At 47.3% G+C, this 16603-nt stretch overlaps 6 protein-coding genes across 6 annotated transcripts; 2 read left to right on the top strand and 4 right to left on the bottom strand.

Annotated features, from left to right (window-relative positions):
- Window positions 1–3369: 3369 nt before the first annotated feature.
- BDR25DRAFT_352959 (uncharacterized protein) lies at window positions 3370–3644 on the bottom strand (the record flags this gene model as incomplete). The annotated part of the gene is made up of 3 exons (XM_033695082.1): window positions 3370–3421; window positions 3497–3578; window positions 3620–3644. The coding sequence occupies 3 exons, from the start codon at window positions 3642–3644 to the stop codon at window positions 3370–3372; spliced, it is 159 nt and encodes a 52-aa protein (XP_033549493.1).
- A 669-nt stretch (window positions 3645–4313) lies between these two features.
- On the bottom strand, window positions 4314–6050 carry BDR25DRAFT_324030 (P-loop containing nucleoside triphosphate hydrolase protein; the record flags this gene model as incomplete). The annotated part of the gene is made up of 4 exons (XM_033692136.1): window positions 4314–4697; window positions 4755–4960; window positions 5008–5271; window positions 5330–6050. The coding sequence occupies 4 exons, from the start codon at window positions 6048–6050 to the stop codon at window positions 4314–4316; spliced, it is 1575 nt and encodes a 524-aa protein (XP_033549492.1).
- Window positions 6051–7464: 1414 nt separating this feature from the next.
- On the top strand, window positions 7465–8402 carry BDR25DRAFT_10742 (uncharacterized protein). Its single transcript, XM_033683523.1, has 2 exons — window positions 7465–8204; window positions 8267–8402. Exons 1-2 carry the CDS (start codon window positions 7560–7562, stop codon window positions 8342–8344), a joined length of 723 nt encoding a protein of 240 aa, XP_033549491.1. The 5' UTR covers window positions 7465–7559; the 3' UTR covers window positions 8345–8402.
- A 1042-nt stretch (window positions 8403–9444) lies between these two features.
- On the bottom strand, window positions 9445–10804 carry BDR25DRAFT_10731 (uncharacterized protein). The gene is made up of 3 exons (XM_033683520.1): window positions 10523–10804; window positions 10028–10472; window positions 9445–9973 (listed from the first exon to the last, which is right to left on the bottom strand). The coding sequence occupies exons 1-3, from the start codon at window positions 10711–10713 to the stop codon at window positions 9485–9487; spliced, it is 1125 nt and encodes a 374-aa protein (XP_033549490.1). The 5' UTR covers window positions 10714–10804; the 3' UTR covers window positions 9445–9484.
- Window positions 10805–11436: 632 nt separating this feature from the next.
- Window positions 11437–12982, bottom strand: BDR25DRAFT_341566 (uncharacterized protein; the record flags this gene model as incomplete). Its single annotated transcript, XM_033693614.1, has 3 exons — window positions 12805–12982; window positions 12011–12747; window positions 11437–11948 (listed from the first exon to the last, which is right to left on the bottom strand). The coding sequence occupies exons 1-3, from the start codon at window positions 12828–12830 to the stop codon at window positions 11437–11439; spliced, it is 1275 nt and encodes a 424-aa protein (XP_033549489.1). The 5' UTR covers window positions 12831–12982.
- Window positions 12983–13416: 434 nt separating this feature from the next.
- Window positions 13417–15725, top strand: BDR25DRAFT_283148 (uncharacterized protein; the record flags this gene model as incomplete). The annotated part of the gene is made up of 9 exons (XM_033688024.1): window positions 13417–13474; window positions 13534–13985; window positions 14037–14201; window positions 14259–14309; window positions 14360–14429; window positions 14486–14771; window positions 14823–14922; window positions 14973–15076; window positions 15122–15725. 9 exons carry the CDS (start codon window positions 13417–13419, stop codon window positions 15723–15725), a joined length of 1890 nt encoding a protein of 629 aa, XP_033549488.1.
- Between the last annotated feature and the right edge of the window lie 878 nt (window positions 15726–16603).

The following is a 16603-nucleotide window of genomic DNA, read 5'->3' as shown; positions in this document are numbered from 1 at the left end:
TTATTACACTTTATCTAGCCTTTCTGTTTGTAAGGGGGAGCTGTTTAATAAGTGTAGTAATTTATAGTTTTACAGGCTAAGGCTGTTCCCTGCTATAGGCAACTATTATAGTTCCTTTTCTATGTAGGCTACTATCCTGCTTAATGTTTGTTGTTCTAATACTTAATGCAATACTGTTATGTGCATTAGTACTAGGAATATAAATAATTATTAGGTCTATGTAACATGTTAAGGGGGCTTTTTTAGGTCTACTAAAAGTATTCTTTTGTTTGTACTAGCTATATAGGGTGTTCTTTCTATTAGCAACTGTTTGTGCTATAGGTGCTGCTTCTGCAGAGGACACATTATTTATAATTCTATTATATTACAAGAGCCTTCTTAGAGATTACTAGGCTTAGAAGTAGTGTCTTAGGTTTTTTAAGCGCTAGTTGCAGTACTTTAAACCTAGCAGGTTTACCTAGCTGCTTTAGCTTTTAATCTTTAATCTTAGTAAAGAATTACTATTACTTTTTTTTATTTATAATGTTGTATTTAACTTTAGCTATTCTTTATATAATGTTAAACATTAAGTAGTTATTACTAATGTTTATTTAGTAAAGCAAAACTATATAGTTGCTTAGATAGTTATGTTATAACCTACACTTCTAGCACCTGCATCTTTAAAACTATTAGGAAAGTTCTTTTACTAAAGTACTAGGGGTTTAGTCTTAAAGAGGGAACTGTTTTTCTTCTTTTTAGACATTTATAATATATCTTTAGATCTAAGTCTCTTCTTTATATCTCTTAAAGATTACAAGGTTTTGTAACACTATATTAAAGCTATTAAAGTTTTAAATAACTACCTTCTAATATAGTTTAAAATAGTTGTTTAAAAAGTAGTTTTCTCTATATTACTAGTAAAGTCTGTTATCTAGTTTTTTTTATATTTCTTTATCTATAAGGCTATATTTAGCAGTAATAGCTTTTATTATTATAGTAGTATTTTTATTCTCCCCTTTCTAAGAGTTTAGGTAATTTTAGCAGAAATGTCTTACTTTTCTATAGTTTAGGCAGGCCTTATCCTCTAGCTATTTTTATTATTCCTTTATTAAAGGCAGCCTATTATATCCTAGAACTTAGCTCTTCTTAGAGAGGGGGCTCTATGTATGCTTTACATAACTAAGGTCTATTAGCTTTTTATTATATTATAAAAGCTTTTTCTTTTTAAGAATAAACTCTAGTTTCTAAAAAGTTTTCTTTAATTTCTTTTCTCTTTTACATTCTTTATAGTAATTATTATAGGTTGTTGCTTTCTTAATATATTCTTTAAAAGTAGTTAGTTAGTCTATGTGCGTAAACTTATCTTTTACTTTGTTATTTAGTCTATTATAAAACATGCAGCATAGGGCTTTCTAGTTGTTCTATCCGCAGATAGCTATTTGCTCCCTAAAACGCGCTGCATAGTTTTAGACTAGCCTGCTACCCTGTCTTATATTGTCTAGTTAGTTAGCTGCAATTCTTTTTTTATCTAGGGTCCTATAAATAGCTAATAAGGCTACTTTAAAGTTTTTAACACTACTAAATACTTTCTTAGTTTTAGAGTTAAGTAGTGCGCTATTAGCTCTAAAGTCTATCTAATTATTAGTGTAGAGTTAGAACTAGATTATAAGAGAGCCTTCTAAGTGTAATCCTATTTAGAAGATTATTTCTGTGTTAGTTTAAAATGCTTCTTTATTGTATTATATATAAAGGTAGCATCTAGTAAAGAATAGTTAAAAGTCTTTTAGTAATTCTTTAAAAGGCTTTAAAAGGGCTAGTTTTAAAGCTTTTTTAGTAGTAACACTTACTTTATTTATTAAGATATTTTAAACTTTAGCTAGTTCTACTTATAGTTTATGTATCTAGTAGGCTTAGGTAGTAGCCTTATAGAGGTTAATAGAAGGCAGGAGGTTTTGTAAATTTATAGTTTTCTAGTAAAGGTTATTTATTTTTTATTTAAGTTTTAGTAACTTACTAACCTTATTACTAATTTGCTAGAGTTTCTTAATGTTGTCCTAGATTAAGTTAATCTGTTCTACAAGAACAGCTTTACTTTAGGTAGGAACTTCTGTAGATCTAGATAGCACAGCGTGGGCTATGTTAGAATCTAAATTATGTTAAGAGGTTACTATACTTTTTAAAGGGGTTAGTGTTTAATATTATAATCCTTACTTTATAAAGCACTTAGGTCTAGTAATATTCCTAGGGGATAAGTAGGACAGGTAGAAGGGGCTAATCTAGTAGGGTGTACAGTCCTACGTACAGGCTATTAGGCTAATAGAGGGTGATATAGAGTGACCAGATTATAGTTTGCCCTATGTGCAGCAGTAGGGAGGCTAGAGTTAAACAGTCCTTGTAGGACAAAGTTAGAGGTATATATAGTGTAAGATATATAAATAGTATTACAGCTCTTTAAAAAGCTAAATGCTACTTAGTCTATGTAATAAATAAACTAAATATTAAACACACCTTCTAAAGGTTGTTTAATATAGGGACTATATACATGTGCTAGGGCGCTAAGGTGAGCTAGGTAAGTTTACACAAGCCTGCTAAGCAGAGCTTGCTAAGCTCTTATAGACTTATAGAATTCGCGTCCTATCCTCCTATTAGACAGTGCATTCTTCCGTAATGGCAGGCAGCTGCGCTGCCTCCGTGTCCTCCGGTTGGCTTGTAAACGAGTCCTGCTCCAACCGCATCGTACTGTGGAGCATCTTGGGTGGAGTTACACTGGTCCAACCATAGACCGTAACAATAATTAACTACTACCCTCTCTTTTTATATAAAAGAAAAAGAGTTGTTAAGTACACATAGCTCTTAACGCACAGGCTAGATAGCTAACTGTTTTAGGCAACTTAATTTAGCTGTACACACGTACAAACGCAGCTGTACTTACGTACAGACACTATTAATGTAAATAAATAGAAACTCTTTACGCTAAATTGTTAAATAGAAGACACTACAATATTATTATTACTATTAGCTAACTAGTACTTAATAAGCACTTTTAAAGCAGTGATACTGTTTGGTATAGGTGGCTTCTCTTTAGCACTAATAAACATTCTATTGCTAAAGTTCTGTACAGCTTAACAACATATAGAGTCTAGTTAGCATTAACGTTTAATCTATGTCTTAGATAGGGCCTTCTCTACTCTATATACTACTAGAAATGGCTGTAGTTTTATTACAATGCACTTACATTTTAGAATGAAGAATGATACAGTAGAGAGTTGTAGTAAAAGGAGGTTGTAAGGTTAGCAAGAGGAGGTAATAGGGTAAGCAAGAGGAGCATACAAGATGAAGAGATAATAGCTTAATAAGGGCGAAGGCAAGTACTTATACACGCTCCGCTCTCTAGTTGGTTCCAACGCATCTGATTAGGTCCAGCGTCATCGCTGTTGAGCTACTTTGATTGTCACCTGCTCATGACTTTTCTTGACAACGTAAACTATTTGCCTCCTCAATCTCGCCTGCTACTCACTCGCCTGCCTCTGCTGCTTTGATTAGTATTCTTGGATCATTGCTCCATCGCCCGGAGGTACTAGGCGGCGTGGCGACAACGCCTCAGTTTGCCACTTACAGCAGTTCTAAGGTTGAGGATGACTTCTTGTTATCTGTGATAGAATCATAACATTAGCTTGTCCTTATCCGCTTCCAGACCCTGTATTAGTAAAGTGGCCTAGATTTGGGCTACTGCTTATTTTAAGGGGAAAAGCTAATACAAGACCCCAACCACCACTCGATTGTCTACTGCAGTCGTCGGGCTTGATCTGAGTCAAATGGTTGAGTTAATTCAAGAATAGAAGGAACTAGCCTCTTGTGAATATTCAATCTTTCTATCGTGCAACCGCCATTCTAATCATAATGTCTCGCGTAGACAAGAGTATCGCTAGTCATGCTTTTTAGCCTTATGAGTGCGGAAAATTTAGAATGAGATGAAGAAATGAAAGGCTCAACTACTTTCTCCGATCAGTATGAACCTTAGCTAACAAATTTCTACTCTTGCAAACGCAGAAGAAAAGACCCGAGATTCTATATTGAGTAACGTCCCACAGCAGAGAGATAAGCGCTTGTAAGCACGAGAGAATACTTCCGGCCATTCTTCACACAACGTATACAACGCGCGCAATCAAGTGACACCTCGCAAATCAATTTGGCTTCGCGGCAGCGCGAACAAGACGAAGGTGGAGCCATGACTTCTAACGAAGAAGAAAGGGAAATCTGACTAAGCGGCTTGGAACGACGAATAGAAGTAAGCTCACACTTTGAAGCTTTCGGCATAACGATATACCCAACTCTCAAACAGGCTTGATTTTAATCCTGTTATTGTACGCATAAACCTCGTAGTCCTGCATACCCTGACCCTCAACAATCGTCCCCTGCGTCGCCATGTACACGCTATCCAACTGGGTCGCCACCTTCTCCCGCACCACCTTCTTCAAGCTGCGGATGCCAAGCTCCGGGTCGTAGCCCTGCGAGAGGATGCTGCACACGCTCGCGTCTTGGCGCACTTTGAGGTTGATGTCACCTAGTAGCTGCTCTTCCTCCCCGAAAGAGGTGTTCACCGGTCGGCGGACCTCGCCCATCAATTCGAGCAAATACTTGTGGGCGCCTACGTACGTTTCTGGCGGTGAGAAGGGCAGAAACGGTATGAATGCCGAGATACGTCCTGTAAGCGGGGGCTGCAGATTCATGAATCGTTAGCAGTGGGGATTCAATGGGGAATGTGGTTGTCTGACCTTGAAAAGCTCTTTGAACTTGTCCTTCATTGCCTCTGTTAGATCATCAAGGAGCAATTCCCTTTTGAAAGGATCGTCCTGGTCAAAGACGCCTTCGTTCTTCTCGCAGAACTGCATGATATCCTCGTCGAGTGCATTCGTCGCCATGATCCAAATGGTCTTGGAGCAATTGACCGTCTTGAGCGTGCGCCGATCTTGATACTCACCTAATCTGTGTCAATCTAAGATAGATACAATAGTCAGGAGTCCTTACCCTTGTCGAATGGAATGAGCAGCGCATTCCACACTTCCTGAGTTGTCTTCTCAAACTCATCCAAGAAGACGATGCACCTCTGTCCATTCTTCCGCGCCAGGAAGTTGTTGAGAGGCGTGCCCTCTTCCGCACCGATATACGGCTTCCGCGGCCCAAACAACTCATTCTCCCGCGCAACGATGGTGCAATCGCTAACGTGCAGTTCTAGATTAAGCAGGGCGCCCAACCGTCTAGCCAGCTCCGTTTTCCCGTGCCCACTCGGCCCTTCGCACAAAAGTCAGACCAAGGATCCGAAAAGCAGAAAGAAACAAGAGATACATACCAGCAAATACCATAACCATTGGCTGGAACTGCCGCCTCAGCATATAATGCAGAAAGTTATCCTTGAGCATGTCCGTCGCAGCCATCTGCCCAATCATAAAATACGGCACCCCAAACAGCGCCTCGCAGTGGTTCCGCTGCGCAATCTGCCGCTGCCGATCCGTCGGCTTTGCCAGCCGCGCCGACTTGTCCAGGTGGTACCGCTGCGTCAGGTTCAGCGTCTCAGCAATGCGGCCGCGTAGGTCCAGGCCGCGGCACCACGCGCGCCGCGGGTCGTCCATGTCGTCGAGCTCGTCCTCCTCTGGGCCCGTCTCGGGCAGGTCACGCTGGAAGGGGGAGAAGAAGGCGCGGGGGAAGGCGGCGGCTTCGGCGCCGAGACTGAGCAGGGTGGCGACGCAGAGGGTGGTTTCGGCCGCGATGGTTTTGGCGTGCAGGACGGCGAAGGCGAGAAGGGGGATGGGCGGGTGGCCGAAGCTGCTGTTCACGTCTGCGCCGTGGCGTGCGAAGAGGTGGATGATGCGGTCGTCGTTGCGGGCAGTTGCGTAGAAGATGGGTGGGAAGCCGTCGACGGGGTCGTTGATTTGGAGCCGGATTATGTTGGAGCTTGCCCGGCTGTGGTGGCCGAAGTAATCTTCGAGCTGGTCGTGCGGGACACCTTCCCTCAACGCGACGATGACGCTTCTGGTGGAGAACTGCGAATTGGAGGCGAGTCCTGGAGACATGTGAGGGAGAAGCTGGACGACTGGAAGTTGAAAGTCCCAGTCTGACGTGTCGAAAACACCGTCACTGCGCTCCGCAGGACTAGAAACTGATATGGACGATTCAGTCTCTGTCGTTGAGAAGGTGGAACCAATATCACTTAAAGATTCCAGTCGAGTCTTCCTTGCTGCGTGGGCTAGAGCGGCGGCAGGTGATGGATGCGCTGGGGCTGGCGGATGCGTTGAGGCGAGATCTGCTCCCACTGCTTTCTGGGCGTTGCCATTCTCGACGTGTTGTGTCGGTAGCTGTTCATCTTTGGGAGTCGCAGAGTGTCTGCTAACGCTTGAAGCTGCTCTTGATCGTACAGAGGTCCCCCGGCTTGGAAGATCTGGCGTTGGCTCGCTTGGGGCTGGAGAGTCCTATGTCCATATCAGAAATTGATTCTTGAGACTAACTTGTTCCTGGTTGCTTCTGTTTACATTTCTAGAGCTGGAAAGGTTGTGATGCTTCCTATACAACTCAATCGCTGCTTCAACATTGTTCCCACATTTCTGCCTTGTCAGCTTCTGTCTCATGATTTGGCGAGGGGGGACATGCTTGCAAATACATGCGAGCCCGGTTGTCCTTCTTGCACCCGGTCTCGGTCATGAATTTCTGAACGTCATCTTTCGTGGCTCCCGCGCCTTCAACAGGCGCAGGAGACATGATCGATGATTTCAAGTTCCGCGGCGTGGCTAGCTGTTGATCATGCTGGATGCAACTCAGCGAAACCGGCCAACAGTCTTGTATTTTTCTGATGCGCAAAGGACTTTTCGGTATTCTTTAGCGGTCTTCGTACTGCCTTGAAACAAAACAATGCAGCTTCTGTAAGTAAACAAGGGTGTGAAGGAAAAGCAAGGGTTCAGGCAACGGTCCAGCGCAGATTCACATTAGTGTCGCAAGGCTGACCTATGACGAGGAGATCAGGAGGTCAGTCGATCCCAAACGAGCCGACCGTGCTATCCGCATTTGATGCTCGGTGAGGTTCAAAAAAAAAAAAAAAAAGGTGCAGTGCAGACTTTTGTACACCCGCCGGCTTGGCGAAACTAATGCGTTGGTAGGACTGGCCGCTTTGGTTGCAGGATAACTGCAGGAGACGAAATGCCTCCCGTGGCGGGGGCTGGTCCGGCCTATCCATACAAGGCGTTTCCCACATCTCAAGCCTTTTATCGGGGGGTGGGGGACTTGGAAGGGGAGAGCTCTATTCAACAGTGGGTGGCGTTTTTCTCGACTAACCACGTATATTCGTACAGTATTGAATGTACCCGGTACGGTACAGAGGCGCGAGAGACGGCGATCTAAGCGGGGGACCGCCGAACCTGAGTTTTGGAGCAGAAGCCACTTCTCTTTGCTGTCAAGGAGTTTAATGTCGGCTAGCTGTTGAACACAGCAATCCAAGATTGAGCCTCCCCTCTACCGCTGACTCGCCGTAGCTTCCCACCCCACCCTCAGTCCTACCATACGAACAACTGCAACTCCAAGACCGTTGGGAAATGGAGTTTGCTGGGACTTCAAATCAAGCACTCCGCACCACCGACTACCAAGAACACCAGAAACCATGGGGCCGATCAGAGGAAACGTCGCTCGTACCAGGCGCGAGTTTGGACAACTCTATGGGCCAAAGCATGCAGATGGAGCAGGTGCAGCCTGAATATCCATCAGCGCACACTACTGAAGTAGATATCCTGGAGGCGGAAATTGAGGATCTCGAAGCGCAGCTTCGGAGTGAGAGGGAAGCGAAAGATGCGCTCTGCCGCGAGGTCGCCAGTTCCTCTGATGAGATTGAGTGGCTGGTCCGGGAACATGAGGCCCGACTCAACAAGGTAGAATCCAGGCTGCTTGAATGTCAAAAAGCACTGGATAATGTCACGCATGAGCTCGCTACGGCGAAGGAAAACTTGAAAGCAAAGGAGGATGCCCTGAATGACGTTGAACACGATCTCTTCCTCAGCAAACAGGAAGTCAATGGCCTCCAGGATGAGCTCGAGAAGCAAGAAGCGCAAAGACTGGAGCGCGAACAAGAGTACGAGGGAAAACTGCAGAGGGCAGAGCTGAGGCTTCACGGAGTTGAAAGGCAACATCAAGAATCTGCGGCGCAGCTTTTCGCTGTCCAGGGTCAGATGAATGCTCGTATGGAAGTAGGCAAGTAACTCTTTCGTTCAAGCACAAACACATCGACAACGTTAATACCCTTTGGCAGACACAAATGCGCACCGAGAGGAGATTAGCCGAATGTCCACCCAAATCCAAGACCATCGACACCACATTGCACAATTAGAGGAAACGCACCGACAAGCGGAGCTCGACCACGACCAAGGCACAAGGCGAATCGAACATCTCAGCCGCGAGCAGGAAAAGCTGAAGCAGGAGAACCGGCGATTGACGGGGGCGATTTCAGAAATGACACAGAGCGCCCAGCGGACAGCCACGTCTGACGCGGAGCTGCAACGGCTGCGGGAGCAACTCGGTGCCCTGCAGCGTAAGTACCAGACGGAACTTCGCAAAAAGGAGGATCAGATTGACCGGCTGAATGAGAAGCTGCAAGATCGATCACTCGACCAGCAGCTGGACAATAGTCTGACCAAACAGATAGGCGAACTGCACAGCGACATGAGTCGTTTGCGCATGGACAATCGCTCATTGAGTCAAAAGAGTGCGCAGATGATGCAGGAAAAGATCGCCCTGTCTGAAAGCGTGTTGGAGCTGAATCAGAAGGTGTCGGATCTAAATCGGGAGAAGAGCGACTTGACCATGAAGATAACCACTCTGGAGAAGGTTCGTCCCGCCGATGGCGTCGTGATTTGCATAGACCTCAGCACAAGTCTCGGCGTAACGCTGGTTGAGATTGCTAAGGATGCCTTCAGGACTATTACTAGTGGAATCCGCGCACGAAACCCAGAGACCCATCTGGGCGTCATTGTGCAGGAGTCGAGCATTTGGACGGCCCGGAATCTGTCCCCGATAGATGCTGCCGCGGATGGCTTGATAGACGTTTCACGCGGGGGAGGATCCGAGTGCTATGAGACCGCAATCCCGAGCGTTGAACTGATGATGTCTTCGTTCTGGACCAGCTACCCGAGGAGAGCAACTCGCGTCATCCTGATCGGGGATGGGCAGGCTGTGTACGGCTGCCCTCCTCATCTTCTCGAACCCTTCCAGGCTCACGGCACGCCGATCCACAACGTCGTCGTGCAAAACAGGATCAAACTCGCCTCATCGGCGTCCTCCTCGCAAACGGCCGAGATAGCCAATAGAACGAAGGGTCTCCACTTCGGATACAATGGTAATTCTACCGCTCTATTAAATGACGCCTTGCTCGGTCGAAGGTCAGTTAGATAGCTGAGGAGAGCATCGAATAAAAATATATTCCCTAAACTGATTTGCTCTTCGCTGCCGACTTGGATCTACAAATACAAGCTCAAAACTCCCTTGCAAAGTTCACTCCTTTCAAGGCGCCGTGCCTTCTTCTCAACTCCGTCAGATACTCTACCAAACCATCCAGATAGTCCTGCTTCACACTCACTGGCATATTGTTGAGATCGGTGTTTGTTTGGGAGGAGAGAGAGGCGGTTGGATTACGCCCTATCGCCTGCAGGATTGATTCCATCGAAGGCGCAACACCGTTTGGGTTCGTCGGATGTTGAGCTTGTCGGACAATATGCAGACGAGTTTCCTCTTGCATCTTGGTCAAGAGAGGAGCGCAATCAATATGCCTAGAAGAATCCTGAAAGACGCGTACAATCAGGAAGAGGAAGATGACGGTAAACAGGCCGAAGACCGTGTCCCTGGAGAGTGCCGTATCGCGGAGCAGCAGATGCTGCTTGAGGTGAAAGCGAACCACAATGATTAGCTCAGCAAGTGTTCGTACCCAAAGGGCCAGTGAAGCGCCTATGGCATGGTAATAGTACTACTAACGGTCAGAGACTACTCATTTCTGTGGGTTGAAGGGCCAGTGTCTTACCCGTGGGATTGCTGCACGATCCTTTTCCCCTCTCCAGTCTCCCCACAGTGCCACAGCCGCCTCGAAGAGAATGAAGAAGGCTAGGATCCAGAGTAAAATAGAGAATGCCACATCAAACTGGTTCTTCCGCACCATAATCGTCTGTACCGTGTCGACCTGTGCCACTTGAAGCCAGAGAACCTGGTGCGCGAGCAAGCTGCCTAGATAGTACAATGCCATAATCCTCGCGGTCAGGACAAAGAAATCTCCTACAAAAGCCCACCATTTCGCAGACGGCCCCATCCACCCAAGCAGTCGTGTCACGACAGCGTGTGCGCCTGCAGGAATGAGCACATTGGCGGAGACTCTGAGAACCTCAGTGAACCAGTCGTAAAGCACAAATCCGAAGGGCATTTTGATGCGTGTCTCATGCAGAAACAGGCCTATGATCAACAAAACATATGAACTGCGTGAATCTGATCAGTCTCGGTTCCTACAGCAAAGCGAGAGTCTTACCCGAGCAATGCGAAGGTGCCAAATCGAATCTGATTGAAGGGAGCACCCCGTACAGAGCTGCTCGGCTGGGTAGCTGAGGCATAGACGATGGTACAAAAGAAGATGATGTTCAGAGCGATCCTTGCAACCGCATAATGATCGTGAAATTGATCGCCTAGCAAGTGAGAATTAAAAGACCAAAGACCGATCATCTCCGCAGTGTGTATGTGGTGCAAGCAGCCAGAATACGATAGGATAGTAGTTCGAGGCTCAAAATATTCTACACTTCGAGTTTGAGGAGGAGGTAGAGAAAACAGTAGAAGGTGGGTACACCAACAGGCCCTGAAATCGCTACGTCGCGAACTGCCAAGTCGCGGCAGAGCCTCCTCCCATCGTTACAAGCATGTCAACCTGGGCATCCAATACAGGGCCTCTCCCCCACAGAGGAGTGGTGTGATGAGTTGATTTGTCCGACAGTGGCCCCAGCTTCAGACTTCAGCTGCAGATACCGATTGATAGCTTTCTTGTCCGATCGTCGGTAGGGTTTAAATGGATTCGTGCACTACACGCAAAAACTCTCTAATTCAGCCTCGTCGGGCCGCTTACCATGCCGCACGGAGTTTGCCTTGAAGCGATATGTGTCATCCCCAAGGAGTAGCAATCAGGCAGCAAGGCAGGAAGACTAGATAGATTTGGGCGGGTGGCCTACTACCGGCCGCCCACCTTACCGACGAACCACATCGTCAATTATCCAATCAAAACTGCCCCAATCACACGCTCCGGCAATACTGTGTATGCACGGCAACCTTTCCAATTATAGAATACAATACTGACTGTTCATTTTGCCATGGGGAGGGATTCTGGAGTTTAGCGGCACCTGCAGAGGCCAACTCTATAACCTTTGATGCTCCTCAAAAAAGAACGAGATTAGTTAATCAAATCTGCGAGAATGTATAGACATGCGGTGGGATGAGGGTTCGAAGTGGTCCATCAAAAGACTGCGCATTCCCGTCTCCAACACCGCCCTTCTCCAAACCCGGGGATATCACCACACCAACGGTACATTCCACATTATCCCCTGGGTTACGAACTTCTATACGGCGTAGGGAGAGGTCATCCTTTGAGACCCATGTGCCCCTTGGAGGAATCGCTGGCTGGATTCGGTAGCGCTCAGCCCCCCATGTCATTGCAATTTCGCAGGCAAGGTCTGTAATACTCTCTGGCATGTCGACCATGTCGGCCGTGGAACTATGGCGATACAGTTTTCGCAGAGCATCGACTACATCGTTGCGATTGGACCTATACGACAATTGAATTTCGCTCGCGCCTTCGCCAGTACGTTGGCCTCGAACGGCGACGGCAAGATTACCAACGGTCAGAGACCTCCACCTTTCGGAAAAAGAGTTCGGTGGAGGCCATGTCGTTACAGACCCTCGCTCAAATTGTCCTATGTAGATTGTGAGCTAGATGTCGACTAGGGACGGCAACCAAACAAATACTGCAACTTACCGTCCGCAAAGAAGTTGAGCCAGGGGTGAAGCATATTGTCACCGTGTGTGCCGAAGACCTTGAACGGCGTCGAAAACACCTTGTCTATTAGTACGGCCCAAAGGGCCTCCTCCGAGAAGTATTTCAGGTGTGGGATGTGGATTGGGTGCTGAAACTTGCGCCCCAAGTCTTCAGCAAATGCTTGCCGGATAGCCTCGTCCGCCGGCACACTGTTCTCCGCGAAACTTCTCACTTTTGCTTGAAGGTCGCTGAACTGCTGTCTCAGTTCCGAGTCCGGCTTCGGCTGGAAATAATCCCCGCCCATGATCAGCTTCTTCTCCAGCTCCCGAACCTCCCTTTCCATCGCGTCCAGCTCCCTTCTCGACTTCTCTTCCATTTTTCTCATGCGATCCTGAAATTCGCGCTCCTTCTGTTGGATCGTGTCAACCAGTCGATTGAAATCTTCGATTTGCCTCTCGAAGTCCTTATCTACCTGCTTTTTCTGCTCTGTCAGGTCCGCGTAGCGCCGGCCAAGTGATGAATATGCCTCAAAGACGTCATCCAGCTTGATGCCGCCGCTCGACGAAGGTTTCACGTGGTATCGCTCATTAAAGGACAATAGAAGTATATTGATCTGCATGAGATCCCCTTTTAAACGTTCGATCTCAGCGAGGGAGGCAGTTTTGTGGCTCTTCAGCTGCGCGTTGGAATTTTGGAGGCGGTCCCATTCGCTCTTGGGTACTTCGATTTTTGGGTTCCTGGAGGCTCCAAATTAGCACGCGGAATGGGGACTGGGTTAGAGTTGAGGCGCAGACGCTGGTGTACTACTTCCGCAGCCCATGATGGCGGTGATTTCTCAAGTTCTATCGTTCCCAGTAGGCATTGAAGCTACGTCATTACTATTGTCGTGGAGAAAGAAGCGTCGGTCTGGTTTCGAGCAGCCAGTTGGGCGCAGATGGAGCGAACAGTGAATGTCATCAGGCTGGGTCCGCGAGAAGCCAAGGGAAAGACTTAATCTACCATTGTATTGTATTTTATTTACTCTATCTTTCAGCCTCCTTCACTGGTCCTCGACGGCGCAGCGAGGTGCATTTCATTCCGCATGCGGCGAGCTGAGGAAGCCGCCATTGGTGGCTCGCAAATGAAACAAAGAACCTCGTATTGGGTCTGGAGAGGAGGTCACAGAGACGCTTTTAGTGCGAGACGCCAACGAAATTGGCATTTTCCACAACAGAAGCGAGTAAGAGGCGAAAACCGAAAAGACTAGAATTGCAAACCGAATTTCAGCCTTGGACAAGGACCCTGGGTTCCTCCAGCAGTCAGACTTTCATACGCTGTACAACTCTAACGAGCGAACGTTTCCAACCCTGGGGTTTGCGGTTGGTCCTTTCGAATTCGGCACGCGAAAGTTGTATTTACAAACGGACATGGACGTGCCATACAACGGTCTTATAGTGGCGATTGACTATGGTACAACATTCACAGGTAAAGTGTGATCTCACCCTAGACTCATTTCGAGAAGTTGACCGCAGTATGTGCGATAGGCATCGCCTTCCAACCCACAGTCTACGACCAAGACGATGCCGACCTTGCGAAAAGCACAGTTGTGACAAAGTGGTCAGATAAACTCCACGAGGCAAAGGTTCCCAGTCAGATTTCTTACTCTGCGAATGTGGAAGGCAGGCTACAATGGGGTCGTGAGATTACGGCGGGCAGTCGACCCATGATCTGGACCAAACTTCAGTTGGATCAGCAGGATGATAGACTGGCGGATCTTAAGGGAATTTTGGATTCATTAGAAGAGACGGAGAATCTGGACCCAGAGAGAGTAAGGCGGGAGTGGAGAGATCCAACGCACCTCACCAAGGAGCCGATCGATATTATTGCCGACTACCTGAGGGAAGTGCGGGTGGCGGCGGTGCGTGAGATCAAGGCCGCGATAGGACACACAGTCGTCCCCAGACTTGTCACCGACATCGTCATCACAGTCCCAGCGGTATTTTCAACGTTGTGCCACGTCGGAATAAGCCTAAACTAACATCTTAAGATCTGGTCCGACACTGCCAAGAATTTGACATTCCGGGCAGTCAACAAAGCCGGCTTCACCAAGCGACACTTCCACGGGTTGAGAGATGTCATCTTTGTTACCGAGCCGGAGGCAGCTGCCCTCTACTCAATCAAGTCTATTATAGACCGAAGAGCCGACAATGAAGTAATCGGGGTAAGTATACATATCTGCATTGTAGGTTGAGCCACCGCTGAAATTTAGTTTCAGGTCGGTGACTGCTTTGTTCAAGCAGATCTGGGCGGAGGAACAGTTGTGAGTTTGCAAGGCATGCATGAAGTGTAGAGAGGCTCACTGCGAGGAAGGACGTTATATCCTACCGGGTGGACGCTATACAACCCGCATTGCGGTTGAGGCAAGTTGGACTGGCATCAGGTATAGGATGGTCTAACACTCCGAATCACCTTACATCTCTGACTACCCATCTCTAGGATATAAGTGCGGAGCCACCTTTGTTGACAGGGAGTTTCTTGCCTGGCTGGAAAGAAAATTAGGTGATGACTATCAGAGAATATTCCCTCCTACTACCACACATGCAGGATGTCCCGAGAACTCCATTCACGAGTTATTGGATATGTTCGAACAAATGAGGCGGAATTTGGACGCCACTGGCAATCTGAGAATGGAACATCAGGTGATTCGATTGAAAGGCCGCGACTTTGTGGACTTGACCCTTCCAGGAAAAGGAGTTGAGGGTGGCAGGATTCTTGTCACCAGGTGAGTAGTTTTCCGATCACGACTACCGATAGTTAGTTAACGGATCTTAAGTGAGGATATGAGGAGTTTCTTTCAATACAGTCTTAGCAATATCAACAGCCTCATTGCAAGTCAGATGTCGGAAATCGATCGTGCTGGCTATTCGACGCAGGTATGTAATCGTCCCGATGAAAAGACTAGCATTTCCAACTCTCCTTCTAGTACGTCTTTCTATCTGGCGGCTTCGCGGAGTCAAATTATATTCACCAGGAAGTGCAAGTCTTCTGCGGACAGAGGGGCGTGCAAGTGTGTCGTCCAGACCGCCCGTGGGTTCACTTTACATGAATACGTTAATTTTCTGACATATGCAGGTTAATCGCCGTTTGCAAAGGGGCCGTTGCAACAGTGCAAGAGCAGGTGGCCGACTCGCGCATCCGCATGCGTGAGAGCACCAGGAGCTTCGGGATAGTTGTCTCGCAGCCGTTCTCGCCATACCTGCACGCTAATCAAACCGGCTACGACGACCCATTTGAACGGGGCCACAAGGTGCGAGAGCAGATAACATGGTTAATCAAGAAGGGTGATTTGCTCCTCTCGAACGAGGAAAAGCACGTCCATATCGAGTTCTGCAGACGGTTTGGTCCCAATGACCCAAAGGTCTTCATCAATAGGTTTGTCTCGTCAATCAGCGACAATCCTCCTTCGTCCCTAGCGGAACTTGAGCCAGGTGAGTATTCCATTTCTCTGCTATATCCGAAGAATGGGACTGACTCGCCACCTTTTCTAGATCAGAGGAACATCACGTCGGCTCAGTACGATTTAGAACCTATTTCAGATCAGTTGGAAATGGATGATGAAGGAGAGTACCTGACTGCCCGCCTCAGAGCCGGCCTCTCTCTCGGTAAAGATTCACAATGGTACATATCGTTTAAGGGTACGACGTTAGTGGCGGTGCCTTTGGATAGCATAGCGTGAAGTGATTGAGCTTTATATCTCTCTATGTATTCCATTCTTGATGCTCCTGTGCAACGAACCCTCTCAACGTAGGCAATCCTTGAATATAGTGCTTCCCAACGTGAAGTTCACCATTCAGCCCCAAAAGCCCCATGCACAAATTACCCAGGCTAGGTTTACGCCATGGTCCGATGACGATTTGCCGCATTTGATTTATTTCAGCCACAAAACCGTACTTTTTAGCAAGCCTTCAATTCATGGCCGCGCATAGGTCGGAACAAAGCATTAGCTGTTCAGTAGTCAAATAACTGCAAAACTTGGCAGACCGCCAGTTCAGGTTCAGCCTTGATCGGTGCCGAAAATGCTAAGCCTCTCTATAGGACTCCAGTCAGGTGAAGTACTGTATTGTCGCGTTACTCAACAACTCCATCTCGCTCTTGCTTCACGAATTTACTTTTCAAAACCACACTTTCCTTAAAGCTACGCGTCTACATAGCGTACGGCCCAACTCAAACCTCAGCAATGCCGACTTCAATGAGTACACTCGTGGCAAAGCCTTCACCAGGCCCACATGCCAACTCCTCCGCCAAAGACTGGGGATTTGAGGCATTACCTTCGAATGTCACCTTCGTCAACGCGACAATGAACGGCACCATCGTCAACGGACGTCTTTACAACGGATCGGACTCTTCAATCGCGTCGAATGATACGACAATAGTGCACACGTTAGGCTCAAACAGCATCGGCAACATCTCGCTGGTCTCGTTCATCTACATCATAATGTCCTGTGTCATCCTCATCGCCATGCTGCCCAACGGCCTCCTTCTGATCCAGAACGCAACTAAGGGCAAAGGGCCTCACAATTCCGCCGCAAGCTCCACCTACACCGACCGCAGGTT

This window comes from Lindgomyces ingoldianus (assembly GCF_010093535.1).
Source record: "Lindgomyces ingoldianus strain ATCC 200398 unplaced genomic scaffold BDR25scaffold_10, whole genome shotgun sequence".
In the NCBI taxonomy this organism is placed as follows: domain Eukaryota; kingdom Fungi; phylum Ascomycota; class Dothideomycetes; order Pleosporales; family Lindgomycetaceae; genus Lindgomyces; species Lindgomyces ingoldianus.
This window is presented reverse-complemented; position numbering and strand designations above follow the sequence as displayed.